Source organism: Garra rufa, chromosome 5, assembly GCF_049309525.1.
Source record: "Garra rufa chromosome 5, GarRuf1.0, whole genome shotgun sequence".
Lineage (NCBI taxonomy): Eukaryota > Metazoa > Chordata > Actinopteri > Cypriniformes > Cyprinidae > Garra > Garra rufa.
Window position 1 is genome coordinate 26,114,221 of NC_133365.1, and position 14,322 is coordinate 26,128,542.

Below are 14,322 nucleotides of genomic sequence, written 5' to 3' on the forward strand. Positions count from 1 at the left end.
GGTTCAATGATACACAAAACCGTTGAGTGAAGCGGTCATAGCAGTGCCGTATCATGAATACGACACAGCTGCTGACCAATCAGAATTGAGGAATGGAACTAACCGTTTTATAAAGGAGCAATCAAGCACTAAGTCCCTTGCTATATTGTTGACAAAAGGGTGCCATTAGATACAATGTGCAGCAGAGTGCTCATTGCTTTTATAAAATAATTACTACATACTAAATATTTTAAGGATGTTTTTATGAAAACATATTTAAGCATTCATTTGGCAGCCTTCCCCTACATTTGAAGATATAGTTTCTAATATAACAATGTTGCTGTGCAACAGCAAAATAATAATGTGTGAGCTGTGCAGTGATGTGGTAAACAAGGCTGTTACTATATGGTGGAATACTTGATTATATTTATTATGTTGTTATACAGTGACACTCCAGAAAATTTACATATGGTTTTATGGAGACAGAACTCATGTACACTTCTGTTTTAATTATGCAAATTAATTTGATATTTTTTGAATTCTTGATTTTGAGTGGCTTATGGTTCAAGGGACTGTTGACTGAATGATTAATTTGCTATGGCTACAAAGTAGTTCTAACTTATTGACCACATTACAGTTTAAGATGAAACATTTTCTTATGATTTATAAAGAAGTTATGCATCTTGTGAAATATGCCTAACTGATGGCATAAGGAAGCAGTTCTGCACAAAAGAGGAAATATGTCTTCAAACATTTACATCTGGTAATGTGGTATAATAAGTGGAATAACTCACTCTGAACAAATAATTTTTTTTTAAATTAATGCACAATCCTTACTTCTGTAAAAAAAGGGTTTCTACAGTGAACTTTTATATCATTAATTTAAAATATTTTTTGCTTGATTTTACTATTAATTACATGATGTCCTGTAAATGGTTAGTGCTCACACAGAGATTGTGTACGGTTACACAACTGGTCTTTTCAATTGTTTTTTTTTTTTTCTTTGACTTTGACTTGACAACTATTATAATTAATCATGATTGAAAGGACAGAGACTTACTTTTGAGTAATTAGAAGTTGAAATGAAGTTAAACAATCTTATTTTCTCAACCTTTTTTGTCTTGTTTGCCAATGCCTTTAATGTAAGAATGTCTAATTTGTTTTAAACTTGTTTTCTTGGTTGGAACAAAAATTAACAAAGCAAAAGGTATAAACCTTATCCCTTTTGGTTTTATAATAAACAGTTTCATGTAATGTTCTTAAAGCTTCTTTGAGAACATGACATTATTTGTAGAAAATAAGACACTATTCAGCGGGACAGAATAATAGTAACCATTTGCCTTACATTGCGTGCTGTACTGAATGAACTGTTTAATGCTTTAGAGAAACTAATGTAACATTAAATGATATACTAAGAGATGTAAATTATCTAGGTACATATCGGGTCTGTAACATAGGATAAAATATGCAATTTGAGAATAAACTATTTTTAAAAGAATGACTTGCTTTTTCTATATACGTAACATGCAATTGGTTGTCCTTTAATTACAAATACAATACTGATTATTTTAATAGTCTGAATATCACTGTATTAATCAAATCCTCAAATGGCAACGAGGAAATCAGCCTAAACCTTTTTTTCTTTTTATGTTAATCATCTGGTCCCAAGGTCATTTTAATGCATTTATGAAGACAGTTCCCCATACTTTTACAGATGTAGTTCAGCAAAGTACCGGAATATTCTACTTATGTCAAAATACATTTTGTCATTTACAACCTTGTTGTTGAAGGTTCTGATTTATGGAGCCAGAATGGTGACTTTAAAATTTGGCATCAAAGATTAAAACTGGCATTGAAAACAAAAGCAGAACTGAACAAGGAAACATTGGCATTGAAACATTTGTATTGAAACCAGTTGTATTGGCATTGAAACAAGTATTGGTACTGAAAAAAGAAAATAATTAAAATCTTACAATCTTATTCTTTCATTTTATTGGGATTTATTAGTATTTTTCAATGACAATCTTCAGATTTTTTCTTCATGTCACTCTTTTTCAGTGACAGATTTTTTTTTACGTCAGTTTTTTTTCACTGTCACGGATTTCAGTTTCAACTTTCTGTCACTGTTTTGGCGTGGAGAGGGGAGGGGTCTGATGGGAGGGGTAAGTAGAGCGTAATTTGCATATAATTTGCATGTCGGCATACTGAAGAAGTAGACCTACGTCACTTTTACTGGAACCTGCCGTCAGCTCTGAAGCTTCTGGCATGGTGGCGTGACGAAAATGTCTAGTTTACCGGGAACTTCCAAGTCACAAGTAAGTCTGTTTTTTTTCTCTCTGCCATTTACATGTTTATTCACGTGCAACCTGGGCGGTTTTGTAAACTTTTAATGGCCGTTATGCTGTTTTTTTTCGCCGTCGACTGGAACATTTAAGTTACTAACATTAGCCGTGTTGGCTAACTTAACCTGTGGTTAATGCAGGGTCAAAAATAAACACACGCCACAAGCACCATATGCACCGAACAAGGCTAAAAGTCCGGTTTTACAAAAAAAAAAAAAAGAAGTTAACATTAGGTGTCTGTCGGTATGTAGTTGTTGCCGCTAAGTATGAATACATCACAACAGCGGCTAACAGTAACATGGCCTGTAACGTTAACACTGACATGATCAACAGCAGGACTTCGGCTGTGTAAGTTAAGCTACTGACATCCCCAACCGCACGCGCGCGCACGCACACCGGAGAGCCTCTCCTCTTTGAGCTGCTAGTTCGGCTTCAACGCAGGTAACTTAGCATAACGGCCATTAAAAGTTTACAAAACCGCCCAGGTTGCACGTGAATAAACATGTAAATGGCAGAGAGAAAAAAACAGACTTACTTGTGGCTTGGAAGTTCCCGGTAAACTAGACATTTTCGTCACGCCACCCACTCAAAAAAATAAATTGTTCAGTGAACATGATTTAATCGTAGCACCCATTATGCATCTAAACCAATCTAATAAACTTGGAAAGGTTTGAATATGTTATATGAATGTCATTTAAACTTGTAGATTGAACATTGTTTTACCATGTCAGTGTAGCTTATTTCCAACGAATTGAATCAAAATAAATGGTGTTAGTCAAATATGTCAGTAAAAGCACTTCAATTCAACAAAATTCTGCCTTGTTACATCTACTAGTTAATGTCTTGTTCATGTATAGTTTTGGTACTTTCATTAATACCCATCTTGTTGTTTCAATTAGATTTGTTTTAAGTGAAAGATCTAAGAACCAAAACATTACATCTACAGAAGAACCACATAAAACATGCAAACAATTTAACATTTTTATTTTTTCATTCAGTTTTAACATACACATACAAATAAGTTTAAACTGCTTTCTTCACTTTAAGTCTCCAATTTGAGTGTTTGTAAAACAGGATTCAAACAGCATATCAGTCCAAATAACAGCACAAGCCCGACTTCCACACCTTCAGTTAGGAGACCAATGTCCTGTGGGTCATTGTTAGGAGGTGTTCCCTCCTTCAGTATGACAAACACTCCTGCTACAGTTTGCTCCATGGTACATTTTGACTCGATGTCTGAATCCTGTGGGGCGAAACACATAAAAGATCACAAACAAAAATAATTATTACAAGAATTGCTTATACACTTACTGGCCACTTTATTAATGACACCTTTAAAGTAAACTTAAATCCAATACAGGAGCTCTGATGTGAATCAGAGGTTATAATTTCTCAGTTTTTAAGTTGAAACTGTCAGAAAAGTGATAATTCTTCTGTTTATTATTGAGGTCACAGTGGGTGCTGGTGTGTTATTGCAGTGCATTATATTAAAAAAAAGTTATAATTTATCTGCCAACCATATTTAAAATTACTTAGGCGGCTAAAACATTATAACCACCATAGAATATAAAGCACTCCAATGAAAAAAAAAAAAACATGCAAGTATAGTTTTCTGTCCAGGTCAATTATTTGACAAAGTTAAGTGTTCTCTCATGTCACATTTTTGTTGTAGCAAACAGGGAAAAACATGACCCAAGTACAGAATGGCTTTTGAAATTATTTTCTCAAAGACTCACCAAATACCCCTTGATTAGTTTTTCAGGGTCTTCATTCAAGTAGATGCACAGAGACTTGATAACACAGGCTTCTCTGGTATGGTACAGTGTCGTCCTGTAGGGAGGAGACAAGATTACATCAACTTCAGTGGCAGCACAGCTTAAGAGTACTGAACGTGTTACTGTCTGTGTAGAATGTAACAGGTGAACTCTATACACATGGGTTTTAAGTCCTGCCCATGTCTTCAATGTGCATGCAAAATTTCAACCTTAACACCAAACCTGTCCCTAACCTTACCCATATCCCACCTTAATAGAAGCAAGTGTTTTGCAATACAATGACCACAATAAGTACATTGTACTTATTTTATAATGCAAGTACATAGTAGTGAAGGCCACCTAATATAAAGTGTGACCCAAATTTTATTAAAGGTTTTATTCCACTTCAAATGTTGACTACTGTACACAAACATAATGACTGCCGCTTCCAAAGCAATGTTTAGTTTATAATGCTTAAGTAATTTGTACCTAAAACTCTCCTTTGCAACACTTCCTGCACTGCCACATACAGTACATGTCACTGAAAGAGAAAGAAAAGATAAGTTCAGTATTCAAGGATAGTTAGTTATACATTAGTGTATGTGAGTGTTAAAAAAAAAAAAACGACTTACCATGTAAAGCTGAGGTTCACACCAGAAGAGAATGGGGACAGCTATACATTGTGATGTATTTTTTTTTCTGCTGTGAAAAACAAAACAAACAAAGTGTATACAAGTTATATACTATATTTCCCGAATAAAACCATGCAAACCTATTCAATCATAACTTTAATTGCAATTTGTTAGGACATTTAATATATATGGTCGACTGCATTATAGATTGTACTTGACAATTTTTTGCAAACTGTATTCAATAAACTGGGTAGCAATATGTAACATTTCGGAACTCAAGAAAAACAAACCAAAACAGCTCTATTAACGTTAGCTAGACAGAAAAGAGCGATGAGAAGTGCACACTGATTCAACAGAGGACAAGTTACATTACATTTACATTTATTCATTTAGCAGACGCTTTTATCCAAAGCGACTTACAATTGGGGATTTAAGACTTACAATTTAAGTTACGTAAAAGTAAAGCGTATAAATAGCATTAGTATACATTAACGTACAAACAGAAAAAAAACGAGTGCATAGTGTGTTCGACTGTGCATTCTTTCCTCCAGTTTTCCTCTCCCAACGTTGGGGTAGACTTCAGGTTTAACGTAGGTTATGTAGTTAATAGTTAGGCGTGGTTAGCATTGAATTGTGACAGAAATGCACAAATTGTAGCGGATATATTAACGTTAAGGTGAAACTTGTATCGACAAAAACAACGAAATTTACATAAGCCTACTTTGAAACATCGCTACAGTGTGTAATTACTTATTATCCCATGTTACTAAGTGCAAACTGGTACATTATATCAATAAAGTACTTACCCTCAATATCAAGGATGAAGAACGTTTAAACGCAGCAGTTCAAACCGCTGGCGCTCACACAACTCCTCTTCTTCAGCCGTCTGTACCCACGTGATTCCGTGACCGTCGCAGTGCTGAGCATGCGCAGTGACTCATCAGAGAGAGTTGTTGATACACAACTAACAAGAATCAATCATTTAACAGAAGTAAACTCGTTATAATCGTATTAATCAGACATATTTGTTATTGTATATATTATATATTTGTATTTTTGCAAATCAAATAAGTGGCTAGTTGACTTTTTTGAGTGCGCCAGAAGCTTCAGAGCTGACGGCAGGTTCCAGTAAAGTGACGTAGGCCTACTTCTTCAGTATGCCGACATGCAAATTATATGCAAATTACGCTCTACTTACCCCTCCCCTCAGACCCCTCCCCTCTCCACGCCAAAACAGTGACAGAAAGTTGAAACTGAAATCCGTGACAGTGAAAAAAAACTGACATTGTAAAAAAAAATCTGTCACTGAAAAAGAGTGACATAAAGAAAAAATCTGAAGATTGTCATTGAAAAATACTAATAAATCCCAATAAAATGAAAGAATAAGATTGTAAGATTTTAATTATTTTCTTTTTTCAGTACCAATACTTGTTTCAATGCCAATACAACTGGTTTCAATACAAATGTTTCAATGCCAATGTTTCCTTGTTCAGTTCTGCTTTTGTTTTCAATGCCAGTTTTAATCTTTGATGCCAAATTTTAAAGTCACCATTCTGGCTCCATACTGATTATGCTATTTTTTAAACAAAGGCCCAAAAATTATATTTGTCTTAATAGTGCTTACTGTAAGGGTTCGGTGCTGGACGGACGAGACGAGAGACGAAGAGTACAATAAACACTATTTTGATATCATCTTCTGAATAAACAGGCTGGAACAGGCAGGAACACAGAGGTACATCCACACACGTAGAACACGTGGACATGAACAAAGACTGACAGCGTACTGAACTAAAAGACAGGTTTATAAAGGGTTACTAATTACAAGGACAGGTGCAGGGAATCACAATAACGATGGGCTGAACTAAAGTACACAGATCGACATGGGAAGACAATGGGAGAAACCAAGTAAACAGGTAAACAGACAGGCATGACTGTGACACTTACATTCTTTCTAAATGATCAAAGATAAGTCTCTTACATTTCAGAGTAACTGAAGAAAACCTGAGTTTCAACACAGAGTTTTAGTCGTTAAGTTGTTAAACATAAGTTTGGTGGTCATATAATGGAATGTTTGACTCTGCAAACAAAAGGGAAATTTTACTCAACGAACCTGCATTAATTTGCAACAAATTTATGTAAACACTGGTTCTCAAATGTGAGTCAGTTTCAGGAAGACAATGGTTTCTTATTATAAAAATTTATTTTTTGCTTTTCACCAATAACTAAATCTTCTCCATTTGTACAGCCACACTTATAAATCAGATACATGTTAAGCCTTGCACGGCAAATAAAAAAAAATTAGAGAGACTAGCTTTCTAGCTTTTTTAACCTGTTTACTTTATGTTTTAACCTGTTCAGTCATTGTAAAGGCATAACCGTAAAAGCTTTTAATGGAAACCAACTGCATTTAAATGTATACATGAAGCATCTACCCGAGTACTCCAGGGTCGAGTAGACGAAATGACTGCAGAACACCCTTGAAGTCTTGTAGTGTCCATGGTATAGCGGCCACATTTTCAATGGCACTGCTGCTGAGGGGACTAAAAAAGAAGATTTTATATCAAACTATTTGCTCTATATATCTGCATCATATTTCAGCATCTATTAACACCATAAGTATAAACTTTATAATTCCATTTCAGACCTCAAGGTAATCCTCCAGTGTACAGGGAAAAAAAATGATGGGTTTAACCTCTATATATTTAACCAACTCACTTGATACAAACAGGATTGTTGAACGTCACTAAGATGTCAGTGGTGTACTGTGGCAGACGGAATAAGCACAGGTGAATGTCCACAGTGTTCTTGGCCTATGAAAAAATTTAATGTAAGATGATGAAAGGAACAAATATTAATGACTTAAGCAATTACTAATAGTGTCAGAAGTCACACAGTTGCTCAACTAAGGTTTTTCCATCCAAAATAACTCCAAACCACCCACAGAAAACATGTGAATCATTACTTAGGATGAGGAAATTCATGAGATCAAAGCAAAAGTGAACTGTGACAGCTCTGAATCTTACTACTGAACTAGTTGAAGGGATTTCCATTTCCAAGAAAAATAAATGTTGTAAGTGTTTAGCATACTGAAGATTGAGCATGTCCAACTGATGAATCGTCTTGAATAACAGTCTTGTGTATGTATGGCCTTTTTTTGTTGTTGTTGGACAGTTGTTTTTACACAGAGTGCTAAATTTAGAACCTTTGTTTTTGGCAAAATACATATGGCCACTACAAATGCAATGTAGTAAAGACACACCTCCTCATTGAATTTCGAGACCAGCTGAGCTCCAGACAGCAGCCAGGCAGAGCTGCAATCATGCATTGATAGGTCTGATTGAGGGACCTGCTCCACCCCTCTGACCTCCCAGGAACCATTCTCTACCGCCCTGTTACTTGCAGCCACGTCCTCAAAGTGATACCTGTCACAACACAAACCAGAAAAGCAAGGTTCATACATGTGTATTTCAGTTATAAAATAACTAAAACAATATTTAATTTCCTGATGTGTCAGGTGAACACAGACAACGTTTCTAGTTTAAAACAGCCATCATTGCAATGGACTTATTTACTATATATATTTATATATATATACATATATATTAAAACACACAATGAGAAATAAGCCCCAATGTTAATGGCTGCATTCAGGTTGGAGTTCAAACCCAAACCTGTTTAAATCTTTCACCCTACCCTAATACCATCATTTCACAAGGACTTATGTGTGCATTTTTATTTTTTTTTAGAAAAGAAGATGTGGACCAATATTTGTTGTAATGTTAAGAGACCACATATTACCTGACTGCATCAGCATCTTGAACTTGGCTTTGGTACTCCAGCAGTTCAATGATAATACTCTGATCTGTCTGATTGTGAGCAAACACTTCTTGATTATCAGGGATCTCTCTCAGTTCACTGAAGACAATAAGAAAGAGAATGATGGGTTTTTAATATATAAATCAGGTAAGGTTGAGCTTTATTGAAGTTATAAGCGTCAACATGCAAACACAAGGACTGTAAATGGCGGCAACCTCAATGTTGATAATTGAGGTAATCATAATATCGACTTTATTAAAGTGAATAATCACAACAACTGCTATTCCACAAAGTAACATAATTAATTTGTAGCTAGTCAACTGTGGGTTGTTTACGTTTACCATGCAACTGACTTATTAATATAGAACAGATGTTTTGTTACATATGTGCATAGTTCTGCACCAGATGTTTCTGTACATTGTTTTTTTCACACCCATTTCTATACATTTACCTGATATCCTGGGAACTGGGGGGAATAATAGCTGATAATGCACCGCCAAACAGAGGCCGAGCCATAGCTGTGCTCACCACTGCAATGAAAAAAAAAAAACATTTAGAGAGGGAGTAATATCTTTATGAGGCGGAGGAGCTGCCCCAAAACCTGAAAGTGCTAAAGGCAGCTGCCCCCAAATCCACCATCCCTGGAGGCAGCTGCCAATCTGATAAACGCGTGTGAACGAACAAACAATGAAACCTGGGCATCCTTCTATTCTCTTTTTTTCACCTGTCTGGCATCTTACAAAATGGGTGCTTCGCAAACTAAAGAGTGCATCCTATTGAGTATGCATACTTGCTAGTCCAGTCCTTCTGAGGTTTCAAGGCTAGAGTCCTTCTCGGCATTAAACACTAGAATGAGATGGTCTAGTGTGTGAATGGGCTGGGGTTTGTCATAAATGTTTCCACCCCTGTAGTCATGCTACGAAAACAATATAAAAATTATAATTTAAAGAATACTTTATACTGAAAATGTACTTTCTAGGTAATGGTGATGACAACCATCTGTGGTCTCTGAGTGGTTCACTTTACGCGCAGTTTAAAATTATGTGATTCATTTATAACAAAAACAAAAGAAAACCAAACACCTTCACCTTTGCCTTTTTTGTCTTGCATAACATAATGAAATTGAACAAGCTCAGCATCAATTCATTTTCAGCTAATTCATTTTTCATGAATTGGAAACTGCAAAGGATTGTGGGCTGACAGAAGGATGCAAAGGATAACATCCTTCAGAACAACTTAATGTTCAACATCTCTGGATACACCTTGTTATTAGTTTGTACCTATGATTGTTGATCAGTTAGGTACACTGGAAAAATATGTAGAAAAGATCAAAAAAGTACTGGTAATTTGTTTTGGAGTTGTTCTTATTCAACTAGTTTTTGGTCAAGTCTCTGCTCATTTGTAAATGCCCAGCTTTCAGCTCTGTTCCCTCTGTTGTTACTAATGTTGGCAAAACCTAGTGTACCTAAAGTCATGTATGTTGATTATAAACCACCATTTCTAATTCTGGAATTAGAAGTTCAGCAATACTGTTTACTTAGTACTATTTATAATTTGACAAACAAGAAAGCTGTAAAGTGTATTAATTTATGTGAACCTTTTTTTTTCATTCATCCGAGTCAAGTCCAAAATGGGGCGAATCGGACTCAAGTCCGAGTCCAAATGGGTCTAGTCCGAGTCCAACTAAATACTACTGTTTTTCAGTATCTTAACCTTGTTTTAACCTTTACAACTAGAATAAGGCAATGACAATTTAAATGTAACAAAAGCAAACTCCCTTTGATTTTTGATTTCACACCATCTAATTAGTGTCCTGCTCAGCAAACAAAGTTATAGCTGACCTGATTTATGTATTGTGACATATTTCAGAGTGAAACAGCTTTTAGAATATGAAAAATTATAGGGCAGGACAGGACTTGAATTCAGTTGTTGTTATATAGTAAATATATAAATTCAATGGGGTGGGTAGGAAGCTTATTGAATAAGACCTGAGTAGCAGAGAATGCACCTCTTATCTCTGATTGTGGCTGTGTTTTGGGTAGATGACATTTAAAAAAAAAATTATTGGATAAAAACGAGGCTGTGAGGGTTAATGACAGTTTTTAAGTAGCAGTCTATGGAAGCCATGGAATAAAAGAGTAAAAAAAAAGTTTAGATTTTATAATTCTGACTTTATTTTCACAATTCCGAGATTATATCTCACAATTCTGATAAGAAAAGACATTCTCCCTTTTCCCCTCAGCGCGAAATTATGAGTATATATCCCACAATAATGGCATTTTCCCCTCAGAACTGACAAACTCGCAACTGTTGAGTTAAACTGAGTTATAAAGTCCGAAATACAACATATAAACGACATATTAAAAAAATCTAAATTGTGAGATAAAATAGGTAAATGTAATGACGCAGTCTGCTGCAGAAGGTTTATGCTGCTGTTGCTTTAAGACCGGACAGACAGTCAGATCCTATATTTTGACACATCTGTATTTCTCCGAACTGGTCAAATACATTCAAGTCAAAACCGACTGCATTTGCATGAATACTCTCCAAGACAGTGCATTTTGACATTACTTTTTGCTAGTGTGTAGCAATAACATGCAAAAGAAACTTAATTCAGCATTTGCACGCTGACTAAGAGGCGCTTTGGGTGTGAATGCAAAGAAACCAGAAGGCTTTCAACAACTGGCAAGAACACGTGCGAATACTGAATGTCACTTTCGTAATAATGCATCGAGTCAGTAAAATTTTCGTCAACTGTCCCTGGACTCGGCAATAATTCCCGAGTCCGAAAAGCTCGAGTCCGAGTAAAGTCCGAGTCAAAATGCATCCGACTCCGTGACAAGTCCGTGTCCGCTAAAAATTGTACTCAAGACCTGCCTTTTAGCAACGTTAACGATTCCGCAGGTTTTACCCAAAAAATCTGCGATTCTGCCTTTAGCAGTGTGAGGTTGCTTGGCCTCACAAAGCTTTTACCCTTACTGGCCATTTATGTACACTGAGCAACACATCAAAGAAAAGTGCACTGCAGTATAAACAATGTACTTTAGTAAAACAACATATGTGAATTGCTCAATACAACGTCAAATTTTGAAAACAAAGTAATTTAATCACAAAGGAAGGTAAGCATATACTTAAAATTTCAATAAAATAAGGCCATATTAATGCTTTCAACAGAAACATTGAACAGACTCACGAGTGACAAGCCGCATTGACTTCCTCCCATTACCTACCGGATGTGATGTAAATTGAGGTCAGGCGTGCCCTCTAGTGGTGTACAACAAAATATCAACTTCAAGTGACGGAAAGCTGTCTGAATTAGAGTAAATTTATCTGACAATATTATACATCTGTGAACGGGTAGCAATTAGGGGTAGCTCCATTACAAAATATCTAAATGTATACTACTGATGATGTCAAGAATGCATATAATACTTTTTTTTTAGATAAACATAAAAGATACTGTATACTTTAAAAAATGTTTGGACACACTTGAATTTATGATTAAGGCATATGTTTTAACAGTTCCCAGGATTATTTTATTAAGCTGGTTTGCAATCGAGACAAAGTTTGACTCCTTTGAATAAATAAATAATAGAGAGCATTATTTGTCTGAACAAATCACTTAACTGGAATTCAAAATGCTACATTAAAGGGGCAACTAACAGTAGGAGAATAGGCTGATGATACATGGGGCAACTTTTTCAATAATTTAATCGGGCAACTTTTTTTTTGAGCAATGTTGCTTGGACACTTTCCCATTGAGAATGTGTAATAAATTTCTATCTGGATAATTTAGATAAGTCAGGGGCCCTGTATCTCACCTGGCTGCCCGTTGACAGCACCATTTGCCAAAGTTGCATGGCAACATTGCTCAAAAGCAATATATCAGCATAATAACACTGTGTATGTACGCAGACAACGTTTTCATCAACATTGTTTTGACGTCATATTGTAAGTGGCAGTCTCCTTCTTCAGTTTTAACCAAATGTGCATCGTGGAACCTATATCGGAGAAAGTACATGCAAGTGTCAACATGTCGTCAACATCAAATTCTGATATTCTGAAATTAGGATTCTGAAAACGCCAGTTTTATCAAACACGATAGAGTATAGTGAGTGACACAAACCCACGAAATACATACACTGTAAAAAGTTTTCACCAGATTCAACTTAAAAACCTAAGTTCAGCAGTTGCCTTAAGTTTTTAAGTTTAATCAGCTTAAAACTACAAGTCATTTTAACTTATTACAATAAAAATGAGTTGATATAACTTGTGAGTTTAAATGACTTAAGTTGATTTAACTTAAAATCTTAAGGCAGCTGCTAAACTTAAGTTGAAACTGGTGAAAACTTTTTACAGTGTAGAACATCAGAAAGCTATGCAGATCTATTGCTTATATAGTTAAATATGTTTGTTTCCGTGGTTTGTGTTTGTGTCAAACCAAAAAAATCTGTCATTTCGTGGAAGTTGATTTCATTAAGGAACTGACTTTTGTTAGTTAAGGGGATTTTACAAAAGACTATGACATTGAAAGTGAATTTGAGGACACCGTAGAGCTTGCCCAAGAATTACCCAACATTTTAGTTAAAAGCATTTATATTAGAGAAGTACCAAATGAAGAAACACTTGGATTTTTTTTTTTTTTTTGTCATTTTCAATTTTTTTGGCAATTCACAACATTCACTCAAAGTAGTAAAATTATTTCAAATACACACCTGTGTGAGTTTAATATGTTACCCTATTAAGATACATGAAATGATAAACATGACAATGTATTACATAACCCACAACTGTTTTAACCCACAACTGTTTTAAATGAAAAGTTAGAGAGTTCTTCTGGATTATGCAGAATACAATAGCACCACTGCTTGTTTAACAGAAGATGGCACTTATGCACGTCCTTAGTTAGTCCATTTGCTCTATTAAACAGTTTTAGTTAGATTATAAGGCCAAACACCAAACAATGTTCTTACAGCCTGCCTACACATTCACAGTTAGACCCTGCTCACTAGCCAAAGGTTCTTATGTTTTTTTTTTTAGGTCTGTGAGCTAAATATAAATGCTGCAAATGGATCCGCACGTCTCTGTCACAAGGAGAGTCAGAGACGTGCGGATCCATTTGCAGCATTTATTTAGAATGGTCAACAGGCCAGAATAATCACCAGAAAACAGGAACAACGTAGGTAATCCGGGAAACAGTTCGATAGACAGGGAATGGTCGCAATGGCAGGAAGCAGGAATCGTCAACGGGGTACACAGTCCAGAGTCATACACAAATAATCCAACACAGAGATAAATGCTTAGAATTACGACCATAGGAACAATAAGACTTCGCAAGGTGGCTGTGTGTGTGAGTGGCTTAAATGCAGACAGTGTGATGAGGTGCAGCTGTGACCAGTAATCAGTAAAGTGAGAGCAGGTGAATGCAGTGATTAGAGCAGTGGCTTGTGGGATATGAAGTCCATGATGTGTGGTGCAAGAGTTCATAATGACAGGATAGACCAGATACGTGACATTACCACATTGGTTTTCAAACGTTTTTACAAGCAACCTTTTTTTTTTTTTTTTCAAATTGCTGCGACACATATACACATCCATTTACAGTCAGGTCCTTAAATATCGGGACATCGACAACTGCAGACTCTCAGATTTAATTTGAGGGTATTTACATCCAAATCAAGTGAACGGTGTAGGAATTATTACAACAGTTTGCATATGTGCCTCCCACTTGTTAAGGGACCAAAAGTAATGGGACAATTGGCTTCTCAGATGTTCCATGGCCAGGTGTGTGTTATTCCC

At 35.7% G+C, this 14,322-nt stretch overlaps 1 protein-coding gene across 1 annotated transcript; it reads right to left on the minus strand.

The window, feature by feature from the left end:
- Positions 1-6,090: 6,090 nt before the first annotated feature.
- rangrf (RAN guanine nucleotide release factor) lies at positions 6,091-11,750 on the minus strand. The gene is made up of 6 exons (XM_073840766.1): positions 11,717-11,750; positions 8,975-9,053; positions 8,506-8,622; positions 7,967-8,129; positions 7,423-7,517; positions 6,091-7,247 (listed from the first exon to the last, which is right to left on the minus strand). Exons 1-6 carry the CDS (start codon positions 11,730-11,732, stop codon positions 7,136-7,138), a joined length of 582 nt encoding a protein of 193 aa, XP_073696867.1. The 5' UTR covers positions 11,733-11,750; the 3' UTR covers positions 6,091-7,135.
- Positions 11,751-14,322: the final 2,572 nt, after the last annotated feature.

Excerpts from the sequence above, each read along its gene's own strand:
- rangrf (XM_073840766.1), bottom strand. Across the intron at positions 8,623-8,974 it reads CCCAGTTCCCAGGATATCAG|TGAACTGAGAGAGATCCCTG; the intron begins GTAAATGTATAG and ends TATTGTCTTCAG. Across the intron at positions 8,130-8,505 it reads CAAGATGCTGATGCAGTCAG|GTATCACTTTGAGGACGTGG; the intron begins GTAATATGTGGT and ends GTGTTGTGACAG.